The sequence below is a fragment of the Ahaetulla prasina genome, chromosome 1 (assembly GCF_028640845.1).
Source record: "Ahaetulla prasina isolate Xishuangbanna chromosome 1, ASM2864084v1, whole genome shotgun sequence".
Classification (NCBI taxonomy): Eukaryota; Metazoa; Chordata; class Lepidosauria; order Squamata; family Colubridae; genus Ahaetulla; species Ahaetulla prasina.
Window position 1 is genome coordinate 233687523 of NC_080539.1, and position 26758 is coordinate 233714280.

General features: G+C 38.2%; 1 protein-coding gene across 9 annotated transcripts in view; it reads left to right on the top strand.

Moving 5' to 3' along the window:
- GTDC1 (glycosyltransferase like domain containing 1) overlaps positions 1-26758 on the top strand; it is a 283243-nt gene that overhangs the window by 120129 nt on the left and 136356 nt on the right. For 8 of the 9 annotated variants that reach the window (XM_058193541.1, XM_058193532.1, XM_058193524.1 and 5 more), the window contains one exon: positions 23170-23337. The exons of the other annotated variant lie outside the window; for it this stretch is intronic. In XM_058193541.1, the coding sequence (XP_058049524.1) occupies positions 23170-23337 (168 nt within the window). The remainder of the gene's footprint in view (positions 1-23169; positions 23338-26758) is intronic. 9 annotated transcript variants of the gene reach the window in all.

Genomic DNA, 26758 nt, shown 5'->3' on the forward strand with positions numbered 1-26758 from the left:
CTCTTCAGGGAAGTTACCAGTTGCTTTGGCCTTCTGGCAGTAGATTTATTCGCTTCTCAGACCAACCATCAGGTCGCCCATTTCTTCATCAGGTTCCTGTCTTTCGGGGCGGAGGCAGTCAACACCCTTTGGAGTCCTTGGCCTCCAAATCTTCTCCTCTACGCCTTTCCTCCCCTAACCCTTATTTCCAGGGTTGTCCGGAAGCTGCTGGAGGAGAGAACAGAGCTCATACTCATCGCTCCCCACTGGCCCAGGAGAGCCTGGTTCGCAGACCTGGTGTCCCTATCGGTGGTCCCTCCCTGGAGGATTCACGACTCCAGGATTTCTCTCCTGCAGGGGACGCTCATTCATCTGGAACCGCAGCTTTTCCAGCTGACCGTTTGGAGGCTGAGCAGTGCATTCTAACTTCAGCTTAGGTTTCTCCTAGGGTCATCAAGGCCGCTTGCCATCCCTCGACCAATCATATCTACCAGGCCACTTAGCACGCATTCTCTTCCTGGTGTAGGCGTCATTCGCTTTCTTCCACTTCTGTTTCAGTTTTGCAGGTATTGGACTTTTTGCAGGATGGGCTGGATTCCGGCTTGGCCCCTAACATCCTCTGGCGTCAGGTGACTGCTATTTCATTGGTCCTGGACTGTGGATCTTCTTCATCCCTCGCCCAGGAACCTCTGATACGTAATTTCATGAGGGATGCTTCAAATCTCTGCCCTCCTGTGGTGCACTGGTACCCTACCTGGGACCTCAACAAGGTTTTGACTGCCCTTACTAAGGCTCCCTTTGAACCTCTGAGGGAAGTGTCCCTTCGCTGCCTGTCTCTCAAGGTTGCGTTCTTAGTTGCAGTTTCCTCAGTTCACCACATCTTGGAAATGGCTACGCTGTCCATTCATAAGGACCTCTGCATTTTTCATCGTGACAGAGTGGTCCTTCCTATGGATCCGACCTTCATCTTGAAGGTAAACTCCCTTTTTCATAGGGCACAAGAGCTGGTGTTGCCCAATTTTTGCCCCTCTCTGTCTCATCGCCTCGAGCGGCTTTGGCACACTCTGGACGTTCGTCAGGCACTCAAGATCTATATCTCGTGAACTTCTTCATTCCGCAGACCCAAAGCCCTTTTTGTGGTTTTTCAGCCCGGCTCCATGGGCGCCAAGGTTTTGGCCTTCTCGTTGGGTCGCTGGATTTGGGCGGCCATCGCCGCAACCTATGAGGCTCATGCCTTACCTGTCCCTCGACAGATCACCGCTCATTCGACAAAGAGCATGGCCACTTCGGCTGCATGGGCAACACAGGCTTCCTTGGAGGAGGTTTGTAAGGCTGCCACCTGGTCCTCCCCACCGCCCTTCATTCGGCATTACTGTTTAGATGCCTTCACTTCAGCTGATGCCTCGTTCGGCAGACGGGTTTTGCAAAGCATTCATCAGGAGCAGTACTAGACAGCCTCCCTTTTTCCTCCAGATTGGACAACAAGCTTTGGTATGTCCCACGTCTGACTGCCGTTCCCCAGAAGCAGGAGAATGGGCGTTGTACTTATCTGATGTGCCCTTTCTCTTCACAGTGGGGAACAGCAGTCAGCCCCACCCTGGCTGGTTGGCCAGGGATGTCGAAGAGGGTGGCCTCTAATTGTTTCTCATTCCAGATATGACATGTCTGTCTGCATCAAGTGCTGGCTGATCAACTGGAGCCCAGGCAGGAAGAGGCGGGCTTTAAGTTTAACAGACTCAGTACTTATTGGCTGATAGGTGGAGTCTACCCATGTCTGACTGCTGTTCCCCACTGTGCAAAGAAAGGGCTATGCAGTGCTGTGGGAGGTCCAGAGCTCAGGAGAATTTCAAAAGGTAAGTGCTTGATGGGTGGTGAGGAAGAGGCCTAAACCCTGCAGGTACTGGGGTGGGGGGCTGGGACAGTGGAAGCAGTTGCAAGGCCTGTGGGGTCCCCAAGGGATAGGAAGCAGAGTATGGAGTTTCTTGAGGCTGGGGGTATCTTGAGAAGCCCAGGATAGGTGGGTCTGGGCCTGTGCTAGGCCTCCATCTCTAAGGCACCCCGTGCTCCAGTTAATGATTCATGTGGTCATTTAAAGACTGCATCAGGGAGACCAGGGAGTGAGGGTCATTAAGCAAGGTCAATTTGCTTAACAGACATCACCACAATGACCAGGTGCCAATATTGCTATAAATCATAGACTGCCTCTATTTCATCTTAAAATTATCCAGACATATGCAATAATTTAAAAGAAGGTAAGGCTATACCTAGAGAAGACCAAATCATATGAGTTAAAAAAAAAACCAGATTTCTTACAATGACAGCCAAAAAAAACAAAAAAAAACCCCACCCTAATATCTCATCCTTTTACAAACATTCTTTGAGGGCTCTAATAAATATGAAATAATATTTTCAGATAAATAATTTTCATTTATAAAAATGAATAATTACTGTATTTTTCAGCATATAAAACGCACCTTCTTACCCCCCAAAAGAGGGTGAAAATCTGGCTGCATCTTATATGCTGAATGTAGCCCCACCCACCCGCCAGCCCTCACCCTTTGAACATTTTCCGGCAGTTCCAGGCGGTGGGGATCTGGGCACAGCCTGTTCTGAAGACAAACAAACCTCTTCAGGACACTTTGTGTGTGTGAGAGGAATCTGCCCGGCGGCTTCGGTGAAGAAGGCAGGCCCCACGATTCGTGGCTGGTCACCCCTCTGGATGCCCAGCAGGCAGCTCAGGTCAGGCAGTGGTTGTGATGACTTCGCTCCCACCAACATGAGGCGCCACTGCTGCAGCCACCGCCTAAGCCCTCTCTGTGCCCAGGAGCTGAGCCGAGCCGATGTGAGTGGGAGCCGTGAAATGCCCCTCTCACTGCTGCACATTGGCCTGATTCTTGAAGGCAAATTTCAGAGCCGCGTTTCAGGCGGCGGCCAGTTCTCCTGCAATGGGCAGCGGGGAACCGGGAACCCTTTTGGATTCGAGGAGGGGATCACAGTGCTGCTGTTTGAAAGTGCTCCTTGGGAAAGAGGTGAATCTGCTGAGAAGGAGGAGGAGGGTGCGCGACTCTGCAATGTGCAACGGGAAAGTGCTCCTTCCCATTGCACATTGCAGAGTCGTGCACCCTTGTCCTCCTTCTCAGTAGACTCACCTCTTTCCCAAGGAGCACTTTCAAACAGCAGCACTGCGATCCCCTCCTCGAATCCAAAAGGGTTCCCGGTTCCCCGCTGCCCATTGCAGGGGAACTGGCCGCCGCCTAAAATGCGGCTCTGAAATTTGCCTTCCGGAATCGAGCCAATGCGCAGCGGTGGCTGGAAAGGAGGGACGTTTCACGGCTCCCACTTGTGCTCGGCTCGGCTTGGCTCGGCTCCTGGCCATAGAAAGGGCTTAGGCGGTGGAGGCAAAGCGTTTATCAAACCAGCTTTACCCCAAGCCACAACGTGGCCTCGAGGCTACCACCCAAGCAGAAGCAGCCGAGCTGGAAGCAAAACAAGTGCAGCGGCATCTCTAATGCCTACCGAGGGGTGCTCACGGCCCCCCCGCAACTCTTCCTGTGTCTTTGCCAGATTATTTGGATACTTACAAGCAAGCACAGCTAAAGGCGCTGCTGTCTCAGGTCAGCTGTCCCCAGAAAAAAAGGCACATTGACCTCAAGAGACCCCATCGGCAAGAGCTATGTAGTCGCTGTAAAGGCAAAAGATTATCTTGCGACACCTACAGCTTCAAATACATTGTTTGATCTGTGCAGTTTGTGTGCTGAGGTTGCATTTAGCTATCTATGCACTTTGTTTCATAATATGGATTTGACTTTAGGATTCTGACCTGACAATGGATAATGGACTAAAGATGTTTGCAATGCTAAAATATATTTGTAATTTATCACTGTACTGTCTAATTAATAAAACTTAAATTCTAAAAAAAAAAAAAAGAAAATCATCCCCCACCCCACTCATTCCAGTTAAACGCATGTAGAGTTATAGGGTTTGTTTTAAACAGATAACTGTGCTGCTCGTTATCAAAATCAAGTGGAAATCTGGACATGGCTGATCCTGATGCTTATAGGCAGAGGCAAAATTCTTTTTTTCTTGTTTTCCCTCCCCCCCAAAATTAAGGTGCGTCTTATGCTCTGGTGCGTCTTATATGCCGAAAAATATGGTATATTTTAGATTTCTTAGGTGTTTGTGTAACATCCCCAATAAAAGGTTCCTTCAGTCCAGAACAATCCTACTTAAAGTTAATATTAATCCTGTCTAACCCTACAACTACCTGAATAAACACACCTGTTCCACCTAGTTTAGCATGTTGTTTGAAAATAACTAATGATACGTTGCTAGAGCTGGCAAAGCATTCAGAAAGATGCTTTGCAAGTATCTTTGGCCTAAAGAAGTTTATGTCTTCTTAAAGGATTACTACATTCTCCAAAAGACTCAGTGTGATGATTTAGACAGGTTTCTCAGATTATATTTACATGCATACACGATTGGTTTTGCAGTTGTGGAGATGTGTAACGGAGTGGTGTTCTGTTGGAAAGTTGGACGGGACCTTGGAGGTCTTCTAATGCAACTTTCTGTTGAAGCAGGACACCCTATACCATGTCAAACAAATGGCTGTCCAATCTCTTCTGAAAAACCTCTCATAATTTGATGGGGTGATAGAGCAACCACAACTTCTGAAGACAAGCCCTGATTAATTGTTCTAACTATCAGAAATTTCTCCTTATTTTTAGGTTGGTTTTCTCCTTAATTACTTTCCATCCATTGCTTCTTGTCCTGCCTTCAGGAGCCTTGGAGAATATGTTGACCCTCTCTTCTTTGTGGCAGCCCCTCAAATATTGGAACAGTGCTATCATTTATCAAGTTGTACAAGGTTTTCTGAAGAACATTATTTCCTCACTATTTAAAGAAATATTTTGAATGTTTTATATATCTGTTCCAAATGTAAGACTGGGGCTAAGCTTGTTTCTATTTACCTTAACTTGAATACCATAAATTTTATCTGGAAAAATCCAGGGAGATGCCTAGATAGTCCTATTTTAGTCCTATTTTATATGTAAAAAGAATTAAATACTGATAAGATTTTCCACAATGATTGAAAATAACTTCTGTCTTTAAGCTTCCTGCCTTTGCAGTTCTATCTATTTATTTGGTCCATTGGCAATAAGTTCCATTGATTTAATTATATTGTTTCATAACCAAATTTGCTGTATCATATAAAACTCACACAGTATTGGATATGATGATTTTTTAAAAAAAATTACATAGTTCTGTCATTGTAGTGTATTGCATTCACTGTGTATTGTTCCATAATTATAGACTTCATTAGGACTGAAATAGTGGATAAATTGCATAAATAAAATTAAAAATTAAAAAAAAATGCAACCATCAATGGATACTATAGTATTTTTTGTAGCTCCACCATTTTGCAGAAATTTGCATTTTGTACAATAGATTTGGACATCGTTGTGCCTTTAAATGTCACCATTGAGCTGTCCACTTATAAGAGTTGAAGCTTCAGGCTGTGTTCACCCATCTGGCCCAGGGAGGTGAAGGATCAAGGCTCATTGGGTTTTGCAAGAGAATGGAATTCAGCCTTGGGCAAGGGTAGGAAGGCCACACATCTCTGTCAGAAGAAATTGCTCTGCAGTAAGTCAGTTATCATTAGTGCTCAGGTTTATGCCCCAGAATTATCTAAGGCTGCTGATCTCATGAAGGTTATCGTGAAGCTTTTTTTAGAGGGTGTGTGTGTATGTATCCTGTTCATTTCATGTTGAAAGACAATGTAAATACAGTATATGAAAATCTCAAAAAATCTCTCTCTCCTCCCTCCCTCCCTCTTTCTCTCTCTCTCTCTCCAGTTCCACTATCACTTATGCAATTGGATAGGATAACAGATATTGTTACAGTTTACAAATAATACCCTTTTTACACTTCTGAGCCCCAAATATGTAACACTGCAAGTTTTAAATTATTTGGATTTTTAAGAGCTTTTGATGTGTAAAAAAGAAGATATTTTAAGTGAGAATGAGGAGTGCAATTCATATAGGCCTACAGAGAGTAAATATATATCTAATTTATGAGATTTAGACGATCTGCAAAATAATTCAAGGACATGGTTATATATTTGCCACAGTTAATGCATAACATTTAAAATTTAAAAATTACAAGCAAGTTTTAGGGATTTTAAAAATTATTATTTATTGAAATATTTATTGTTCATATAAATTGGGCATAAATAACCTGATATATTTGGATTTTAATCCCCAATATTTCTCATGATAAAATGGGTTTATGAGTTATAATCCTAAAGATTTGAAAAACCTCACGTTAATGCTTACCTGGGATATAAATAAACTATTCCAATTATCCTCCTAAGGTCTTCCTTATTGATTTATTTTTCTGTTTCTTAATATGGAGAGACAAAATATGAAAATAAATAGAACTGATTAAAAGGACTAATAAAGTTAATAATGTATACTTACTGAAATATTACGATAAGGATACATTAATATAATACAGTAATTTACATTGCACTCAAATGCACACGCCTGAATTATGAGTAAACGCCACATGGTTGATATCCCCATTCAACATGGTCTACAAGTTATATATATGAGGTCAGGCTGATAATTAAGCATCTGGAACTGGGGTTGATGAATAGGCAAAAGAACAGATGATTGCTGTTACAGAAGCTGAATCTGTGGCTTTGCTTTCATGTATTTATAGCAGGCTACTTCTGGAACAATTCTGTATGGCAGACTAGCTTGAGAAGAAAGTAAAATATGACATAAATTTTACAATAAGAATGAATTATGTATTATATTTATGTAATGTAATACAGTTTGAAGTATGAATAATTCACTAAAAGAAGTCGGAAGTTTGATAGACCTCTAATAGATGATGAAGTTGACTTAATCAGTAACATTCTAGGTAAGGCCTACTTTGGGAAGTCTTCCAGCAATCATTTGAATGTAATAGCAATAATTATCATCCATCTTTTTGGTCCAGGTACACAATGTGAGTAGTCACAGCACTCCAATTTCTTACAATGCAATGACGGAGGAGGTAGGGACTGCTACCTGACTGGTCTTAAGTGACTAATCTTCTATATATATAAAAGCAAAAACCATTCACGCCGCAATCAAGAAATCTCCAGAAACGTAAAGCCTACAAGCTTGAAATTTGGCACGTATGTTCATCTTGGCTTCTAGGTGCTCGCTAAGAAAGGGATTTTCAAAATGACCATCAGATTATTAGCATTTCTTATATTATTATTAACATGCTCCGATGCTAATTAGTTAGATGTTATACTCCCCCTCCTAACCTGAAAATAACTCTGGAGAGAATGCGATAGGTTAGGAGAGGTTTCTGTGCAGGAACCCTGTGGAAGAGTAGGAGCTAGGACAGGAGAGGCTTCTGTGGGGGAAAGCCTAAGGGAGAGAAGGTGATAGGATAGGAGAGACTTCTGTGGGGCAAGGCTGAGGGAGACAAGGGGATAGGATAGGGGAGGCTTCTGTGGGGCAAGCCTGAGGGAGACAAGGGGAGAGGAGAGGCCGATCGGAACTGCTCATTAATTTTCAAACTGTAAGTGTCGATTTATCAAGCCCAATCACATAGTTTCGTAGTGGAGCATGGGTATTCAGCTAGTAGATTAATAAATAAGCAATTACCTAGATGCTTAAGTATTATTAGTCAGAGAACTCAGATTAAAAAGTATAAAAGATCTTGCTATCAAGTCCCTGGTGAAAATATTCCAGGTGAAGCTGGACATAATGTTATTTAGTTGTTACATCATCCTGCTGATATATATCTTATATTGCAGTCTATTGAAACACCTAGTTCCTACATGTTATTGTTGTTGTCGCGTTCAAATCAGTGTGGACTTCTGGTGATGATACTTGGATTAGTCTCTGCAGTTTTCTTAGTACAGTTTCAGAAATAGTTTGCCCTTGCCTGCTTCTTCCTAGGGTTGAGAGAAGTGACCGGCCTAGGGTCACCCCACTGTCTAGCCTGGTGCCTTAACCACTACCCCAAATTGTCTCTAATTCCATCCTTATATACTATAATCAAACCCCACATTATCCATTCTGTTTTGTGTATTTAACTTATATGTCTAGTTGCAAAAAAATCCATCTATGTAGTATTATGGGCCTTGGTGACGCAGTGGTTAGAGTGCAATACTGCAATTTGGCAGTTCAAATTTCACCAGGCTCAAGGTTGACTCAGCCTTCCATCCTTCCAAGGTGGGTAAAATGAGGACCCAGATTGTTGGAGGCAATATGCTGACTCTGTAAACCGCTTAGAGAGGGCTGTAAAGCACTGTAAAGCGGTATATAAATCTAAGTGCTATTGCTATTATATTTTAGTTAGATTAGGTTTAATTCTCTAGCCTATCAAGATAGCTTGCGAAGTGCCAACCATATTACCTTCTGTATGACAGACATTACTTCCTCTTCATCTGATTCATTTGTAAAAAATGTTAATCAACATTTGGCCCAGGACACAAGTTTAATACAATGGGATGAAACAACTTTTTTGAGTAACTACCTAGAAAACAATAGCCATTTTGATATAATATTTATTTTCCCAAAGAGCCAAATCTACTCCCATTCACCATGTATTCAAGCATGAACATGAATTTTTATTCGCCCAGTTTCTAATTTTATTTTATATTACAAAGTAGTAGGATAGTTGTCCATTTTGAATCAATGCATATTTCTGCATTTTTATTAAGCTGAGTGAAGTGAATGTCTGTGTGCATATCCTTTGATTTATTTTTATTAAGACCAAAGTACTAAAAGATAGCAATACTAATAAATAAATAAAATATTTTTTGTTTTGCTTCTGAATTGTTCATCAGTGTTAAGACATAATATGGAGACGGAGAGCCAGCCTTTTAAAAAACACATAATAAGGAACTTTTAATTTTTTTTAACAAAAATTCTATCAGTCTAAAATGGCATGTTTAAAATTATTTTTGCCAAGAGCTATTTTTATCTTTTCCTTCCCTCTTACATAGCAACCTATTTAGTGGTGTTTTTTTTTTGATAGAGAGATTGAAAGTGTGAAAGAGATTCTTTAATCAGATTAGGCTCAAGGAAACTGATAGCTATCTGTTTGGCTCATGTCTTCTGCTGCTGTTCTTATTTAGTTACAAGACCAGTTGCAGGGTTAAAATCTTTTAAAACATATTTGCTCAAATTACAGGACAAGTACAGATTATATTATATAAGATGCATATTTCTGAGCTAATATAGATGTTTTAATGGAAAATTATTTGTTCTATACTTATATTGTAAATTAAAAGAAGACCCCATATCTTCAATTATTAATTTTAGTGAAATAATTATTTTTAACAAAACTAAAATAGAGAAAAATTGATAATGATGAATTTGCTTAAATAAGGGATTTTAGTATAATAATATATTACTTAAGAGTGTTTACATGTTTATTTTCCCCCGTTATGTATGTACAATATATCATATACAAGCAAACCAAGTAACAGGAAAAGTGTAATTGTCTCTCTGTATGAGAGAGATGGGTGGCTTAGAAATGTGAAACATAAATTAAAAAATAATCTTTTTGCCATTATTTATGCTGAAAGCTGATCATCCAGTATGATCAGGTCAGCATAGTCAGGCTAAGTGCCTTCTTTGGCCTTGTAAACTAAGAACATATGGAATCTGTGCAGCACTGGTACCATTCTACATAAATATTATATAGGTTTGGCAGTACATCAAACACAAGTTTAGACGCTTCAACATCCCAGTAAAGATACTCTCTAATTTTAGGAATGACTGTGTGAAGAATGTTCACTATTTATATGGGCAACTGGAATCCAAACAGGTGTTATCACAGCATCACACATTATGATTATTACTTTTTCCTCTTGTATGACGACAAGGAAGAATATATTCGGTAAAAAGTTTCTGAAAGGTAGCATCTTACAGCACCTGTTATATCAGGGCACTACAGTCCCTGGTAAAATTTGTCAAAAGTCTATACAATGATGAAATTTAGTTTCTATGAATATTTCAGCATTTTAAGACTTTGATCCATTCTAGGAATTTTTCAGCATTCTAGCAGAGCAAGTTTAACTGAAGCGAAAATCTGATGTGTGTGATCTTTACATGCTACAGTATTAATACTATTCTATTATTCACTCAAACTTTGTGGAGTATATTTTATAATGCTTCAGTTTTTCTCACATTACGAACTTTTGTTACTTCCAACTGTTAGGCTTTATATTGCAATATTTGTGGAACTCCCAGTAGAGTAATTAAAGTGCTGTAAGTAAATCTGTGCTACTTAAATTTAAATGTTTGATTGGATTATGTAAAATTTCTTACGATCTGGTATCAAAAGTGTTGTGCATTGCTGTAATTGCATGGGACTTGTTTGTCAACTACTTTTCTGTGTTCCTGAATTTAAACTTTTAAACTTTTTTTAAAAAACAAAAATGACTAGGGAATTGAGCTCAAGTAAGCTAAGAAAACCTGTTTTCACTTGGAACACTGACTATATGCAATAGGCATAGTGCTGTAACACTGGTAGAGTTGGATTGGTAGAGTTGGATCGGAACATCAAAGTAGAAAAGCATGGAATAAAAATGTAAAATCTCCTTCAAATTATAGTGGGTTGTTTTATTAAAGATAGTGTGCAGTGTTGTGAGATGCCAAAAGAATAAAAACAAAAATAGATTTGAACCTTTCCGATGAGCATGGAACTTTTCGGAGGGAGGGAGGAAAGAAAGGGAGGAAGAAAGAAAAGATAGATAGATAGATAGATAGATAGATAGATAGATAGATAGATAGGTAGGTAGGTAGGTAGGTAGGTAGGTAGGTAGGTAGGTAGATAGATAGATAGATAATTTGTCCTTTCTGTTATCCCTGGACTTTGACAGAGAAAACATGGATGCAAGAATATATGTACACAAGCAGAAATGAACAGGTCTTAATGAAAGAAAATAAGGAAAGAAACATTTAGAAAAGATTCTGCTAAGAATTGAAAAGAGAAACTTCAGGGATATTATTAAAATGTTGCTTCTGAACTGTTTCTGGTTTCCAAATGATCTCCATACATTAGGTACCATTTGTCCTTATGGATGATCTTTACTCATAGAGGGTTGCTTATTCTAGAAGTACATTCATTTTTGAAAGAAGTCAAAAATAATCTTCAATTTTAGGTGGATTATTATATTACTCTTATTATGGATTAATCCTTTCTAGGTGGAAGCTCTTGAATCTACAGGTTAATTATGGACCAGTGAAATCTAACATTGAAATATGTGAAAAGGATAATTTAGATTTGGAAACCAGAAAGATCTGAGACAAAGGTACCTTAACTGAAGTTTACATAGGAAAGAATGACCAAATGCCTGTTAATTCCAGCCATATTTAGATGAACCGTTGTATAATAAGAATAAAGTTTAAATTTGGAACATTTATTGTCCCAGACATCTTTATTACTCATAAAGTTTTGTTGAAATGTGGAGGTGTTCAAATTTAATATATTGATATTCCAATACTGTAAAATAAAGCAACCTAAAGCCCAGATGAAATGGAATGTGAGAATGGGAGGAATTCTAGACATACTTGTTGCAAAAAGACAAGGGTACGAGACAATAAGTATATATACAGAACAAATAGAAATCTAGTTTTTTTAAAAGTTTATGTAGATTCCACTATCTTTTTTTTATACTTTTAATTGAGCCACCATAATAGCATGTATAATAATGACTTACCCTACAGCTTTTATTGATCACATTTGATTAAAATATGGTAAATTTTCCCTTGGAAAAAAGAATTAGGCAATCAAAGCCATTAGCTTTAATTTTGTCTTAATTTAAGTATAATAAAAGTAGAAAACTAATGTCACCAGAACCCATTTATGGGCTATGCAATAATTGTACTGAGAGCAGAGCATGATAGTAGAAACCTGAAAACTATAAATGCAAACCTATAGAAGTCTGAATCTATAGTTAAAATGCATTTTTGATAGTTCGTTTTTAAATTTTATAAAATTTACTATATTTGCCTCGTCCTAATGTAGATCTGTCTCTTTGATCAATAAGACTCAGCATTGACTTGATGCCACATAATAATAATAATAATAAAAAAAAATCAAAAAGCACTTGCCTTTTAAAATAGAATTGCCTCTCTTTGGTTCAACATCCTCTTTTTTATTTTTCCTTTTTTAAAAATGCAACCAACTATATTTATACAACTTTTATCTTTGGTAATGGTACCGTTATAATAGGAACCCTGACTTAAAATAGTTCCTAGCTTATTAAAATCTTTCCATTGCTTGACAGTCCTTCTTTTTTTTTTTTTACATGGTTGTTGAAGATTGTTGAAGTTTAAATGACTCAAGACATATCATGCAAACCATCCTTACTCTGTTCATGTACAGTGGCTGATTGAGAGGCCGTATGTATAGCTTATGGGCCAACCACATGAAAAGAGTAATTTAAAGGCCAGATGAGCTAAAGCTGCTCTAAGTTAGGCTGATGTGTGAGCTTCAAAGGTTATTAAATAGCATCTTTATTTAAAATACAAAGTGATTTTATTAATAACACCTGAAGTGAGTTATTCATGGAAGAAACAGAAAGGTACATGATGTAAATGTATACCATACTTAACACGTGTGGAGTAAAGATTATTTTGCATTTGGATATTTGTGTCCCAATATAGATTTACATGCTTCTTTGAAACATGTTAAAATAGTCCACTGTTGATTGTGTTTTTGATTCTGAAGGAACTAGAAGTCTGACGAGGTTCAACTATACTGGCTACAACATTGGACAATGAATACAAATCTAAGCTACTGAAACTAGTAAACGTGGGGTTATTTTGTGTTCAATTTCTTGAAGTAATTTGAAGTCCCTAAGAAAATCTATTGTACTGTATTAAGAAATACATGTAGTTTAACTAAAGCCTAACTTGCTTTCTTTTTCAATTCTGATGTGTATAGTACTGAATGCAAAAGATATATTTTGCTTTATCCTCACTTATAAACTGTAAGGTATCAAATACATTATGTATAATCTATGAAGATGCTAATTGAAATAAAATGGTGATTACACAGTTTTGCTTAGAATAATATATTTATATATTTTTGGTAACCTCACTCTTTTTAGTTTATTGTTAAAACTTTTTATTAACCAGCTGATTTCACTAAGCTGGAAATTGTATGTTGCATTTATAAAGGAGAGGAGAAAGTTTGAAAGCAATATAATTTGTACATTAAAAAGAGTTCTTAGCATAATGTAAAGAATAACAAAATGTTATTTTAACTACTATTTAATGTAGGAATCAACACAATTATGACAAAAGTTGTATAGCATCTCATTGTTTAGGAAGAGAACTATGTCTTTGAATAGCCCAAGACTTTGTACATGTTTGTGTGTGTGTTATCTAGTACCAATTTTAATGACACCAGTTACAAGTTCATATTTGTAACAGTAATATGTGTGTGTGTGTGTGTGTGTGTGTGTGTATTATAATATTGTTGGAGTGTGATTAATTGTCACCATTTTTCTGTTCACAAATTTTGTGTTGCCTAATATTGCTAAACCTGTGATAGGCATCATTCGCCTACAGAATTAGAACTTCCTCAAGCAATGTATCCGCATGGCAACAGTTTGAAGAAACAAGCATTCTCTCACATGTGATATTTTGGCACATAATAGAAGCAGGTAGCATATCTACTACCTGCTGTTGAAAGTGTTGAAGATACTGAATTATTTATTGTTTCTCTCTGCACCATCCAAAAACGTTTTGGATAGTTTGACACATCTCGGTCTTCCATATGGAGACTTCATGGTGACAGAGTTGCCAGCTGCTCAGTCTTAGATTTTCAAGAACTGACTGAGCTTTTTTGAGAGAATCCTGTTCTCTACACACACACATCTACTCACCCCCCGCAAACTCCCCACTGTCAAATGTACCTTGTTTCTGTACAATTATACAGAACAAAACCAGTTATACTGGTTTTGTCATTAGTCATTTAGAGAGGCATGCCAGCTTGAATTTGGTTTATCGCAATGAAGATTTCAAATATATTGAACTATATTTTATTTTAAGAAAAAAGTAATAAGAAGCACAACCACCTAGTCCAACCTTTGGGTACAGAGACTTCCCAAATTCCCAGCCAAAAATAAAAGCATATAAAATGTAGTCCAGCAGTTTTGAAATATTGAGATACTTTTTGGATTTGTGTGTGGTTCAGCTTAGTTTGATAAAAAAAAAAGACCTGATTTGATCTTATAAAGGATGAAAGTACCTGTACAAAGTACAATTATTGGTTGGAAGTAAAGCTTACTCTTCTCAGTCAAGGCTTATGGTCAAATAAAGGGGCACAGATTCAGTCTTTTATTTTGCATATATGAAGTGTATTCATGGAACTTTTGTCTCTGAATCTGTTCTAGATACTGCTTTTCTGACAGAGTACCATAGATGAGCTAATACATTTGCATTGGTTGGTGATTTCTGATTTCTCCTAGCAGCCACAGTATTAATAACAAAGACAGATTTAACAGTTGTTGATAAGAAAGACAAAAAAGTCTGGATAATGCACATGACAGTACCTGGAGACAGTTGAATAGACAAGAAAGAACTGGAGAAGATAGCAAAATACAAAGACCTGCAAATAGAAATAGAATGATTGTGGCAAAAGAAAGCAAAAGTACTAGTAATAAGCACCTTGAGCAGAATCCCAAAACAGTTGGAGGACCACTTGAACATCCATCAGCTTTGCAAATTCACCATCAGTGAATTGCAGAAGACAGCTTTACTTGGAACAGCTTATATCATGGGACAATACTTTAAGACCATCAAAAAATAACATAGCTTAAAACTGAAAAAAATTATCCTGATTATTCAAGAACAAGTTGTTTGTACAATGGTCAAGAATTGAGAAATCTTCAAATGATTTCATTTGTCAATTATAAAAGACCACACTGCTTAGATCCCCAAATATACTATAGGTAGACCTATTTATGACCATTTGTTTAGCAACTATTCAAAGCTATGACAGTGCTGGAAAAAGTGATCTATGTGCACCTGAGATCAAATGACTGAAATTTGGGTGCTTAGTTATTAGTGTGCATTTCTATGATGGTTGCAGTATCCTGGGATCATGTAATTACCATTTGTGACATTCCTATTCTGCTCCAGAGAAGAAAGTCAGTGTGGGAAGCAGAATCTGCAACAGTGGTAAAAAAAGTAACAAAAATTGGGCATGGTCACACAATGACTCATTTAAGATTTGTAATGGTTAGTGACAGAAGTTCCAATTCCAATTACGGTAATAAGTCAAGGATTACCTGTATGCCAAAACATTAAACATCCTACATTCTTGGGGATAACTTAATGTGTATCAAGGCCAACACCAGCTAAAGAACTAGCAGATGTGATTTCATATTTTTGTCCATATAATAATACCACTGTTCTCATTTGATGTATCCAGTGCAATGGAAATAAAGAGTTATAGAGTAGCTCATTAGAAATCATCAGATATAAAATAATCTGTATCTGTCAGTAATTAATTGAGTCTAAATTTAGGAAAAAATCCAGGTAGCTTTGCTTAAGTTGCTTAAAAATAAAAGCAGCTTTTCAATACTATTTGTTCAAACCTAAGAAGTCTATCTCACAATTCTTTCTATACTTTAGAGCGCTACAGAATAATATAAAAACACTTATCCAATTAGCACATTGGAGTAGTTCTTGGAAAGCAGTATCAAGCCTATACTATATAGATTTAGCACCAGATCCGAGTTGCTACTCTGCACTCCTAATGAGTATAATGATTTTATCAATTTTATGCCAGTTGAATTGAATATTGTAATCTTATTTGCATGCAACCTCAGAATTTATTTTAAGGCAGTTATTCTGCCTGAACACTCTGTGGAATGATAATAGGTTTATCACTTTTCAGTTCTTTGCACAATATCACAGTTTCTATAGGGATGGTAGGCAGAGATCTTTAATCACTACATTCTTACAAGGTTACAGAAATATGAAAGCTGCGGGTTAACTTTATATTCTGCTATACTTCTAGGTACATACAATATAATCATTGTTTATATCATGACAAGAATAAAGATAATCAAGGAAATGTGGGAGATGGATTCATATATTTTATTAATCTAGGGATTGTTTAGGCATGGTTTATTGGAATAAACCACAGTTGGCTTGGTTTGTACAAAGGTTATGCTATGAGGATGGCTTACAAACCACAGTGTTTATATTCAATGCACACGGTACCAGATCCATACAAACCATTTTTGGACTTTAGCATGCTGCATGTATTCAGGCAGTCTTTTGTTGTTCCTGTTCCACATGCAAATTGTACATGCATAAAAGGGATCTTTGATTTATTTGGGTCTTTGAAGACTGCTAAAGGAGGGCTGGGGAGGAAGAAGAGATCTTTATTTCTATTAGTAGCAAAGCCCTTCCCTAAATTGTAGCTCTTAATCCGGGAGACAGCTGTCAGCAAACAGACTTTCCCTTCAAACTGTCCACTGACAAATGCTCTAGTCAGTCTCAACTTGAGAGCAATCTTGGTGGATTTTTTAAAAATATATTTTTGGTTTATTTCTGTTGATAAAAGTGTTAGAAGGCTTGGTGGGCTGTCTTGAATGAAATCAGGATTGGATGATAACTTTGAAAACATTTTGTGTTGCAGCTCCGTGACGTTTTTCTACTTAAGCGAAAAGTGTCAGGTTGACACCACAAGGGTGGTGGAAGAATGAAATGCAGTGACTGAAGGATACTTGGCTGGGGTTCAGTTCAATAAAATGGAGCATCATATTCTGCAGGGTAGAGGTGTCAAACTCAATTTCATTGAGGGCCGCATCAAAGTTGTGTTTGACCTCGGGGGGGGGGGCTGTGGGGGCATGGCCAGCTCAAAGTGCCGGGAGTGCCTGTGGCAGCCCAAGTGCTCTGCCAGTGAAAATGGAGCTCGGGACGGTCCTTCTGAGCTTCGTTTTCACTGGCAGAGGGTTGCAGGAGATCATTGTAGCCGAAAACGGAGCTCAGGAGAGCTGCATGCAGCCCTCCTGAGTTCTGGTTTCGCTGCCAGAGGCACCACGGGCTGGTCATTCACTGTTTCCAGGGTAGCTCCGTGGGCCAGATCCAAGCACCCCGTGAGCCAAATCTGGCCTGCGGGCCTTGAATTTGACATCCCTGCTGTAAGGGTTTCACCTGAATTTGGAGTGTCTTATACAAGTGTTGCAAAGACATACTTAGTTCACTTATGAATTACAGGCTATAACACAGGGTATACTGCAGGAAACATTTCTGTATGTGATCCTAAGCACCACATTATCAAAATGCAGCTCGTGTGAGCAACTTTGCATGGAGTTTCCTTGCTGCGATCAGTCACACTGCCCTCATGGAGGCTAAATCTTCATAAAGGTCATCAGATCAGTTTTGAGAGGAAACTGGCTTGTTCACACATGGTGTCTGTGAACTTCTTGACAAGCATTAATGTCTTCGGATCAGGGCAGCTGATCGCTATCTGAGGGCAGGGCAAGAAGCAGTGGATAGAAATTAATCAAAGAAAGAAACCACCTAGAATTAGGGAAAAATTTCCTGACAGTTAGAACAATTAAACAGTGGAACAACTTGCCTCCAGAAGTTGTGAAGTTTTTAAGAAGAGATTGGACTACCATTTGTCTGAAATGGTATAGGGTTTCCTGCCTGAGCAGGGGGTTGGACTAGAAGAACTTCAGGGTCCCTTCCAATTCTGTTATTCTACTTTAATATGTTTGCATTTCTTTAATTATGTACTGTACATACTTTAATATATGTGCACTTCTTTCAGTGTTAGAACAACTTATGTCTCTGGATGCAAATAGCAGTTTCCTACCTATCCTTTCCTTTTATTTCAGAGATGGAAGCAGACCAGTATATATTAGTCTATAGACCCCTTACACTGTGCACCTAAACTGTTTCAATTCCTCCCGTCGGGATGGCGCTACAGGGTATTGAATGCCAAAACAACTAGACGCAAGGACAGTTTTTTTTCCCCCTGCACCATCAATGTGCTGCACACTTTATTCTCACAGTACCATCTAATGTTTATGTATATTTATGTATGTAGTATGGCTGTAGTATTATCATTTATCCTTATCTTCTTTACTCCCCTCTCTTATTGGGATGGTGATGATGATGATTCTGTTGTTTTGCATGTACATTGAGTGCTTCTCCAGTAGAGACAAATTCCTTATGTTTCTAATCACACTTGGCTAAGTAAAGTACTCTAGTCTAGTCTAGTCTAGTCTAGTCTAGTCTAGTCTAGTCTAGTCTAGTCTAGTCTAGTCTAGTCTAGTCTAGTCTAGTCTAGCCTACTCTACTCTACCACATTGAAATCATTATTTTCCTGAAATAATGGAACAAAAAGAGAAAGTTACACTGTGGCTCATCTATCAGCCCTTGGGAAGAAAAATACTGATGATGAGAGAAAGGTGATTGGAGCTTCTTAGTCTTGTTGTGTTGTCCAATAGTGGGATGCACTACCTGAATAATGACCTAATGTATATGTATTAGTATGTGTGCATCACAATAAAAGAAAAAGCCTAATTTGGAAGAGAAGTTTCTTTTTCGGTGCAGAACATTTGTTTTGGTCTTTGTAGCCCCTATTTCTCTAGGGCTCAGAGGACCAAACGTTACCAGTCCATTGAAAATGGTTGAATGTATTTTGGCTCTTTATATAAAGAAAATTGGCAAAATAAGCATTCAGGCATTTTCATATAATCAAATATGTATTAAATTGCTTTTTGGATAGAAAAGAACACAGTTCACATTCTAAAATAAATGAATGATTTGCAGTCCTAGATATTTACTAGTTATATATTACTATGTACATATAGTAATTACATTGAGAGGAAAAATATTTTTTCATAACAATTAATGTTTGTAAATGTTTATGGAAGTACATAACAAATATAACAAACACATGGACTAATTAAGATGAAAAGGATGACAACCCTTGTGGCTTGTTCTGAAAAATAAAGAACATTACAATGGTAAGACTTAATTATTTCTGTAAACATTTCAAATGACTTTCCATATAAAAATGGAATTTCTAAACTAGTTTATATCTTCTAAACCTTTTCGGCATTTATACATACCATGTCAAGAATAAATTATTCCTTATTTATTTATTTACTTTATTGTGGATTTTGATATATTACCATTTATGACCACATATTTTTGAATTTTTAAAGGCATTTATTATTGAATCATAAATGAAAAGGCTTTTTTCTTGTAGTTTTTACATTCATACATACATTCATGCAGTACAAAAACTCATTGATTGAACATTAATATATAATTACTTTAATAGAAAGGTGAATTTTCATTTATATGTCATACACAAATAATACAGTACTAGCTGTGAGATATATTATGCATATCACACCATATATATGTCAATGTGTGTGTGAATGTGTGTGTGTGTGTGTGTATTATATACTCAAGCACAAGCATACAAACACAGAAGTATACACACAAATACACATAGCTACGTATCTCAACAAACAAAAGATGGAACTTAGGAGCCAATAGTAGTTAAGGCACCAGGCTAGAAATTGGCAAACAGAGAGGTATAAGGGCTAAAATGCAGCCAAAAGCAAGAAGAGGTAACTGTAGTAGTAAGCAAGGCTATTTCTCTCCTAATAGGACTATAACCTTCATAACTACATAAACTATGAACAGCTAATGTCTCCATTAGTAAGGATGATGTAGAGCAGGGGTGTCAAACACGTGTTGTCATGGTGTCATCACATGATGAATCCTGACTTTTTTCCTCTTTGCTAAATTGGGCGTGGGTGTGGCCAGCGCATGATGCATCTGGCCTACAGGCCGTGAGTTTGACAACCCTGGTGTAGAGGGATTTCACAAACATTAAATGGGACCTTGTAGGCCTTGCCAAATTAGGTTTAGTAACACTTAGCTAGGAAAAACTACCCGTTTGTATTGAATCTCAGTTAATTGCTATCATTCATTCTGGTGGCCAAAATAAAGGTGTTTTTTTTAAGCAAATTCCTTAATGCCAGCAAGCCAAATCATTGTGGGAAATAGGCAACCAAAGGCACTCCACAGAATCGGAGGGAGAGGAGCAGTAATCAAAATACATGTTACCATACGCCTCCCACCGACCCGTACGCTCCCACAGAGAGGGACTTCTCAGGGTGCCGTCCGCCAAACAATGTCGGCTGGCGGCCCCCAGGGGAAGGGCCTTCTCTGTGGGGGCTCCCACACTCTGGAACGAGCTTCCCCCGGGTTTACGCCAAATACCTGACCTTCGGACATTTCGTCGCGAACTTAAGACTCACCTTTTTATCCGCGCGGGGCTGGCTTAAATCGGGATTTTAATCTTAAATTTATTAATTTTAAACGGGGTTTTAGTATGGTAAATTTTAATCATTGGGCTAATTTAAATAAGTTTTTTAAATCGTATTTTAAATCTGTATATTGTATTGCCGGTTTTTTATTATGCCTGTACACCGCCCTGAGTCCTTCGGGAGAAGGGCGGTATAAAAATCAAATAAAATAAATAAATAAATAAAAATAAATATCTCATCATTCTTTACTGGCCTATTGGCAAAATGGGAAATCAGTTCACATAAATATCCATCTGTTTTAAAGATGACATCTCTGCCCGACCAAAGACAGATGAATCCGTATATAGGTTATGGGTATCTAATATATTACATATGTGCCTAATGAATATAAAAGTCTGAAGCAGTTCATTCATTTGCATATAAGTTTGGACCACTCTGTTTCAATTACAGACAAATTAGGGTTGCGCTGTGTGGCCGACTACGTCATTGTGAAGAAGAGGGCATCATTTTGGCTTTATTATTTGGAACAGATGAACATTTAATAAATGTGTGTGTGTGTGTGTGTGTGTGTGTGTTTGTGTTGCTAATGTAATGGTGTATGGAACTGCACCACATTATTAATATTTTGCAGCATTGATCAGGTTGGATAAAGAATAATGTAAATGGCAGTTTAACTGTGCTCTTATTTTGTAAGATAACATGTTAATGATGTGCCTGTTTTAATTTAACTTTAACAGACAATTTAAATATAGGTTTCCTTTACAGAGACAAAAGTTGCAATTTAAAGCTCTTTGGTAGTCCAAAAACAGCTTAATTCTCTAGTAGCATAGTAATAAGTATTAATCCAGCTTATGCAGTGATTGCAGTATGTCATGTTTGTGAAAGATTGTCTAACTGGGCTTTCTCTTGGCTTTAGTTATATTTCTGTATCAGTGCATATGTATACATATGTACACAATTGTTAGAGTTCTTATGCTGAGACAAGCTATTCATTTTAACTGATGTTCTAACAGCAGCAGAAATTACCATGTTTCTAAGGTTTCCTCGACATCACCATGTCTCTTTATCTCCCATGTAGACTGGGTGAGAGGATAAAATTACCTTGCTGTTCTTTTCTTCATAAGTGGAGGGCACTATGATAAAGATTCATTTTTAGAGTCTAAACTCTATTTACTGATCAAGAAATCATTGTGACCTTTATTTTTCCTAGTGGTTGAAACAGCATCATTAGCACTGGTCTGCCCGAATCCATTTCTTATGTTTTGGGGGGCAGTGGAATTTTGCATCTGAGTTTTTGGTTTCCAGAGGTTGCAGTGTGGTCTAGAGATTTTGCAGAAGCTAATTAAATTTCCCTTTAAAGCTAAAAACCAATACAAAACAAAATTCAAACCCAAAATATTGAGCCTATTCGCTTGGGGCTCAGTCAGCTGCAAAAGAGGGATTATTGGATTGCAGTTTTCCATCCTTGATTTAGTTTATTAGGAGATGGAATTTCATTGTTAGATTTCTTCATCATACAAACCAGAGGTGGGTTTCAGCAGGTTCTGACCAGTTCTGGAGAACCGGCGGTGGACATTTTGAGTAGTTCGGAGAACCGGTAGTAAAAATTCTGACTGGCCCTGCCCCCATCGGGAAGAAATGGGGATTTTGCAGTATCCTTCCCTGGTATGGGAAGGGAATTGAGAGTTTACAGCATCCTTTCCATGCCATGCCCACCAAGCCATGCCCACCAAGTCATGCCATGCCCACCAAGCCACACCCACAGAACCAGTAGTAAAAATTTTTGAAACCCACCACTGATACAAAACCATCATCCATCTCTCTTCTAAATGAGAAACACAGATTGGACAAGAAAGTAGAGTATGACTCTTTTTCCAGAAACCAAGGTTAATGTAATTTAAATTTGTGCCTAACCATGTCAAAGGAAAGAAAGCTAGACAAATCTAGTTTTTAAAAAGTAACCAGGAAAAGAATCTTTTGGGTTCAAATTTTCATTGGAAAGTGAATTAGATGCTGTGTTTTTAAAGCTTGCCTCCACTTATGCTCAGGCCCAACTCTGATTTTGTTCAAAAGAAACAAAATTATATTCATTCCTTGAATTTATTGGGAGAGAGTTGCATTAACCAACTATTAGTAAATAACATGTTACATATCTGAACGTATTTCAAACTCTGTTGCAAGCAGTCAGTTTAACCTTACTAGTGGTATTTGCAGCCCTGCGAATCTCTTAAAAGGTTATGAACTGTCTTTCCCATTATTTATAATCTCATAATAATAGATGGGAGCTGTGCAGGATATTTAATAAAAAAAAGGAGGAAGGAAATCTGAACACAAAAAAATAAAAATAAAAATAAAAACCACAGTAGTTATTGCATAAATCAAAAGGTTTTATGTCATAACAGGAACATGTGCTACGCTTGCTTGTATATTGAATTTTAGTAGTTGGTTGCATAAAAAAGTGAAGTGTAATGAAACTGCAAGCAAAGTATTCCCCAGTCAGCCTTATCTTTGTTCTGTTTGTCCTTCAGACATAGCTTTTCTTGAGTTTTTCAATAAAACCCATCCAGCTCTTTTACTTTCATTATTATTATTTTTTTCATTTTGCATCTCTCTGTAACCGAGCTGAGAAAACCAATGAGATTCAGTGCTTTTCTACTCGAATCCTTAGCTGTTTTTTAAGAGATCAAAACCTAGAATGCTGCTACATGGTATTAAGGCTTAGCCACTGATGTGTCCCTATAGAGGTTATGTTTTTCTTGTGGGGAGATGGGTGGGAGGGAAAGGGTGAAGGGTGACACTTTTGAACAGGCTTGTAGACAGTCAACACTGCTTTCCTTGTTTCTTAGGATCCTCTTTGCAAGCTCGGTGCTTAACCTGACTGAACTGGTTGCCCTTCGGCCTGACCTTGGCAAATTGAAAAAGATCCTTTACTTCCATGAGAACCAATTGACATATCCTGTCCAGAAATGTCAGGAAAGGGACTTCCAATATGGATATAACCAGATTCTTTCATGGTAGGTACATCTTGTATCCCCTTGTGGTTAATTATTCTATCTTTTAAGTCACTTTCATTCATTCAACATTTATAGAATCCTAGTCTTTTTCACGGGATTACAGAGATAAAGAGGAATGGACCAATGTAGTATGAAAATATCAGGGGAATCTACTTTCTATAATCAGATAGTAGAGAGAGAAGCATACCTAGATTTTATTGTGAGAATCATGTTCTACCATAAAAAATTGCACTAATTTTCAGTATTATCAATTTCCTTGTGATACAGACAAGATGTTTTTGCTTTAAAAGTACTTAACCAAGAGGCAGTTAATCAATACTGGCTTAACAATAGCTTTTATTGCATACAACTGAAATTAAAATAGGAGTGTTATAAGGAAGCAAGCAAAAAATATAATACCCTCCAGCAGCAATATTTAGGGAGAGAGGGTAGTAAACCTACCAGATAAATCCTTACATTTATTTCATTGTGTATTCACAATTTGTGCAATGACAAAACACCCAGATGTTTAAAAGTCTGTGATCCTGAGACGACTTCCGGTGTCCAGCGGCAACGGACGTCTGGAAGGCTTCTCCTGCCTCCAGCGCCCGAATCCGGCCGCCGCCGAGGCCCTCAGGGGCCAGGTGTTCCGAAAAGGACACCTGCCGCACGGACGGCTCGCCAGGGGTCTCCCAGCCGACATACAGGACTGTGGGGACCGATGCTGGCGCGTCCTAGGCTTGGCGGGGTTCGGAGGCCACAGGCCGCGGCCATTATTTTGGTCGCCGCTTGCCGCTGTGCCCGTGACACCGGGCATTGGATTTATAACTGCAGCAGCCTGGTGGTGAGCAGGAACGGAGAAGAATTGAGGAGGAGAAGGAAGGAATATCGGTAAACGTGAGTGGAGTGCCCGAGTGCGGGGGTTTTCTCCCCTGCGTTGGAAGGAGCACGAGTTATTCTGGAGAGAGGAGAACTTAAAATAAGAAGATTACCGGTTTTGTGGAGCTCTGGAGAGAAGAGGTGATGGAGAAATTTAGGAGGGAAGGTTTGAGGCCCCTCCTTCTGGGGAACAGTGGTGGCGCCCAGCTTCCGCCTTCACTATGAGAATTTTGATGACATCACTTCCTTCGGCTTCCTGGTTGACTAACTGTACTCTGGACTCGTTGCTCCTGTGAGTGCCCCTGGTGGATCCGGAGGAAATTACAAGGATACTGTGCCTGCCTGAGGATTTTGTATTTTTTTTCCTTAATGGCAAAAGGTCAGAGACCAACTGCTGGAGAGATGGAGAGAATTTTGGAAAAGTTATCTAATATGGACAAGAAATTGATGAAATAAGAGCAGAAATTGTGACTATCCAAAAGGATTTAAAGGATACTCAACAAGTTTCAGCAGAAAACAAGCAGAAAGTGGAAGGTTTGAGGGTGAGATGCGGCAGTGCAGAAAAGAGAGGAGACGACAGGCAATGCTGTGCTTGACCACAGATGGATAAAATGTCTTATTTCCTTAGGTTTCAAAATTTGGAAGAAGTGGACCAAGAAGACTTGAGAGATGTTGTGACTAAATTGTTGGGAGAATTTCTTGGGAGAGGTGTTGATTTCATGAATTGGGATGTGGATCGAGTTTATAGAGTTAATTCAATATGCACGCACGCATGCAGTTCCCAGAGAGGTTCATGTCAAATTTGTGAGAAGAGAGACGAGAGATGAAATTTTAGAAAACATGGGAGGGGGGCACTGATTTACAGGGGCAGGGAGATAGCCATTCTGAGGCAGATTCCCAGACAGGTACGTGAAAAAAGAAAGAAATATTATTTTTTGTCAAGCAAATTGTACCAGAAGGGAGTGGGCTTCAGATGGCTGATGCCAGAGGGATTGATGATTTTCCGGGAGGGCATTACGAAAAAATCAGTACAATTATGGAGGCTACGGCCTATGTGGAGGAACACAAAGCCTCCTGGAATCAGATGACCCAGGAATTGAAGAAGGGAGGTTATAGATCATGGGCGGAGCGGCTGCCGCTGTTATGCCCTGGAGTTGGGTCAGGCTGTACCCAGAGTTCTGAGATCAAAAACTAGGAAGTGATAAAGATATTTGGGATTGTGTTGGTTTTCCTTATTCTCTTTTGTACGATATTCTGTTTATTCTTGACTCTTCTTTATTACGTTTTTAAAATTTGTAAATTTAGCTACTTCGTATCACCTGCTTGCCATATGGCTGTTGTATGTGTTAAAAAATTTGAGTAAAATTCTTATTTTAGATAAGAAAACTGAAAATTTACCATACCTGATATGTATTTGCATAAACCTTTTTTGACTAATAAAAACTTTTTGAATAAAAAAAAAAAAAAAAAAAAGTCTGTGATCCTTTATATTGTTACTTTGAAACAAACATATTTTTTGAATATAAGTTAATGAAATAAAATAATAACATCTTCACTGGAAAACTTTATAATCAAGTAAAGTTTTGGATACCTAAATTAAAATTGGAAAGCCAAATTTGCTTGAATATAAAATTCATTCTTCATTCATTCATTCATTCACTCTCATTCATTCATTCATATCCTGCTTTTATTATTATATTCACAAACAACTCAAGGCAGCAAACATATCCAACATGCCTTCTTCCTCCTATTTTTCCCACAGAAACAACCCTCTTGGTCTGTTTCACCTATTTTTATTAAGAGAGTTATTGTAAATGTAGATTGGACATTTTAAGGCTAGATAGTACTGTATAGCATCTGTATCTTTGCCTTGTAATTCAACTGAAAGATGAGCAATAATCCCATATAGCTGATTTTTTTTTGCAGTGTCCGTTCCTTTTTTTTTAAAAAAATAAAACATTTCAGTTTTGAGATAGATATATTTACTTTGCCTAAAAATTGTGTCTAAAAATAAATAGCAGCTGATGTAAAATCATGCTTAACTCGATTCAGGAAATATAGGTAGTCCTCACTTAAAAATGTAAACTGGGACCAGCATCTCCAGTGCAGTTGTCAAGCAAGGCATTTGAAGTCCACGACAGACTTACAACATTGTAAGTCTTAAGACTGTGGTTACTGCAGGTTGTTAAGTAAGACAACATGTGACTACAGCTTGCAGTTTTACTGCCAGCTTCTCAATTGACTGTTTGTCAGAAACTGTCTGTGAAGCGTGCAAATAGTAATTGTGTGATTTCAGGTCGTAGGATTGCAGGACTGTGATGGTCATAAATGCCCATGGGATGCAAAGTACCTGAATCTTGATCGTGTGTGAGGATCAAAAGTAACTGGTTATAAGTTACTTTTTTTGGCTTTTTGTGCTTATTGTAAGCAACAAACTAATCAAGGAACTGCCAAAAGGAAAACAACATTCCCACCAACACTGATAGGGAAACCACTGTTACAGACAGAAAGCAATCTCCCCTCCCTTCTATTGCAGATGATGTTACTTAGTTTGTTAATGAAA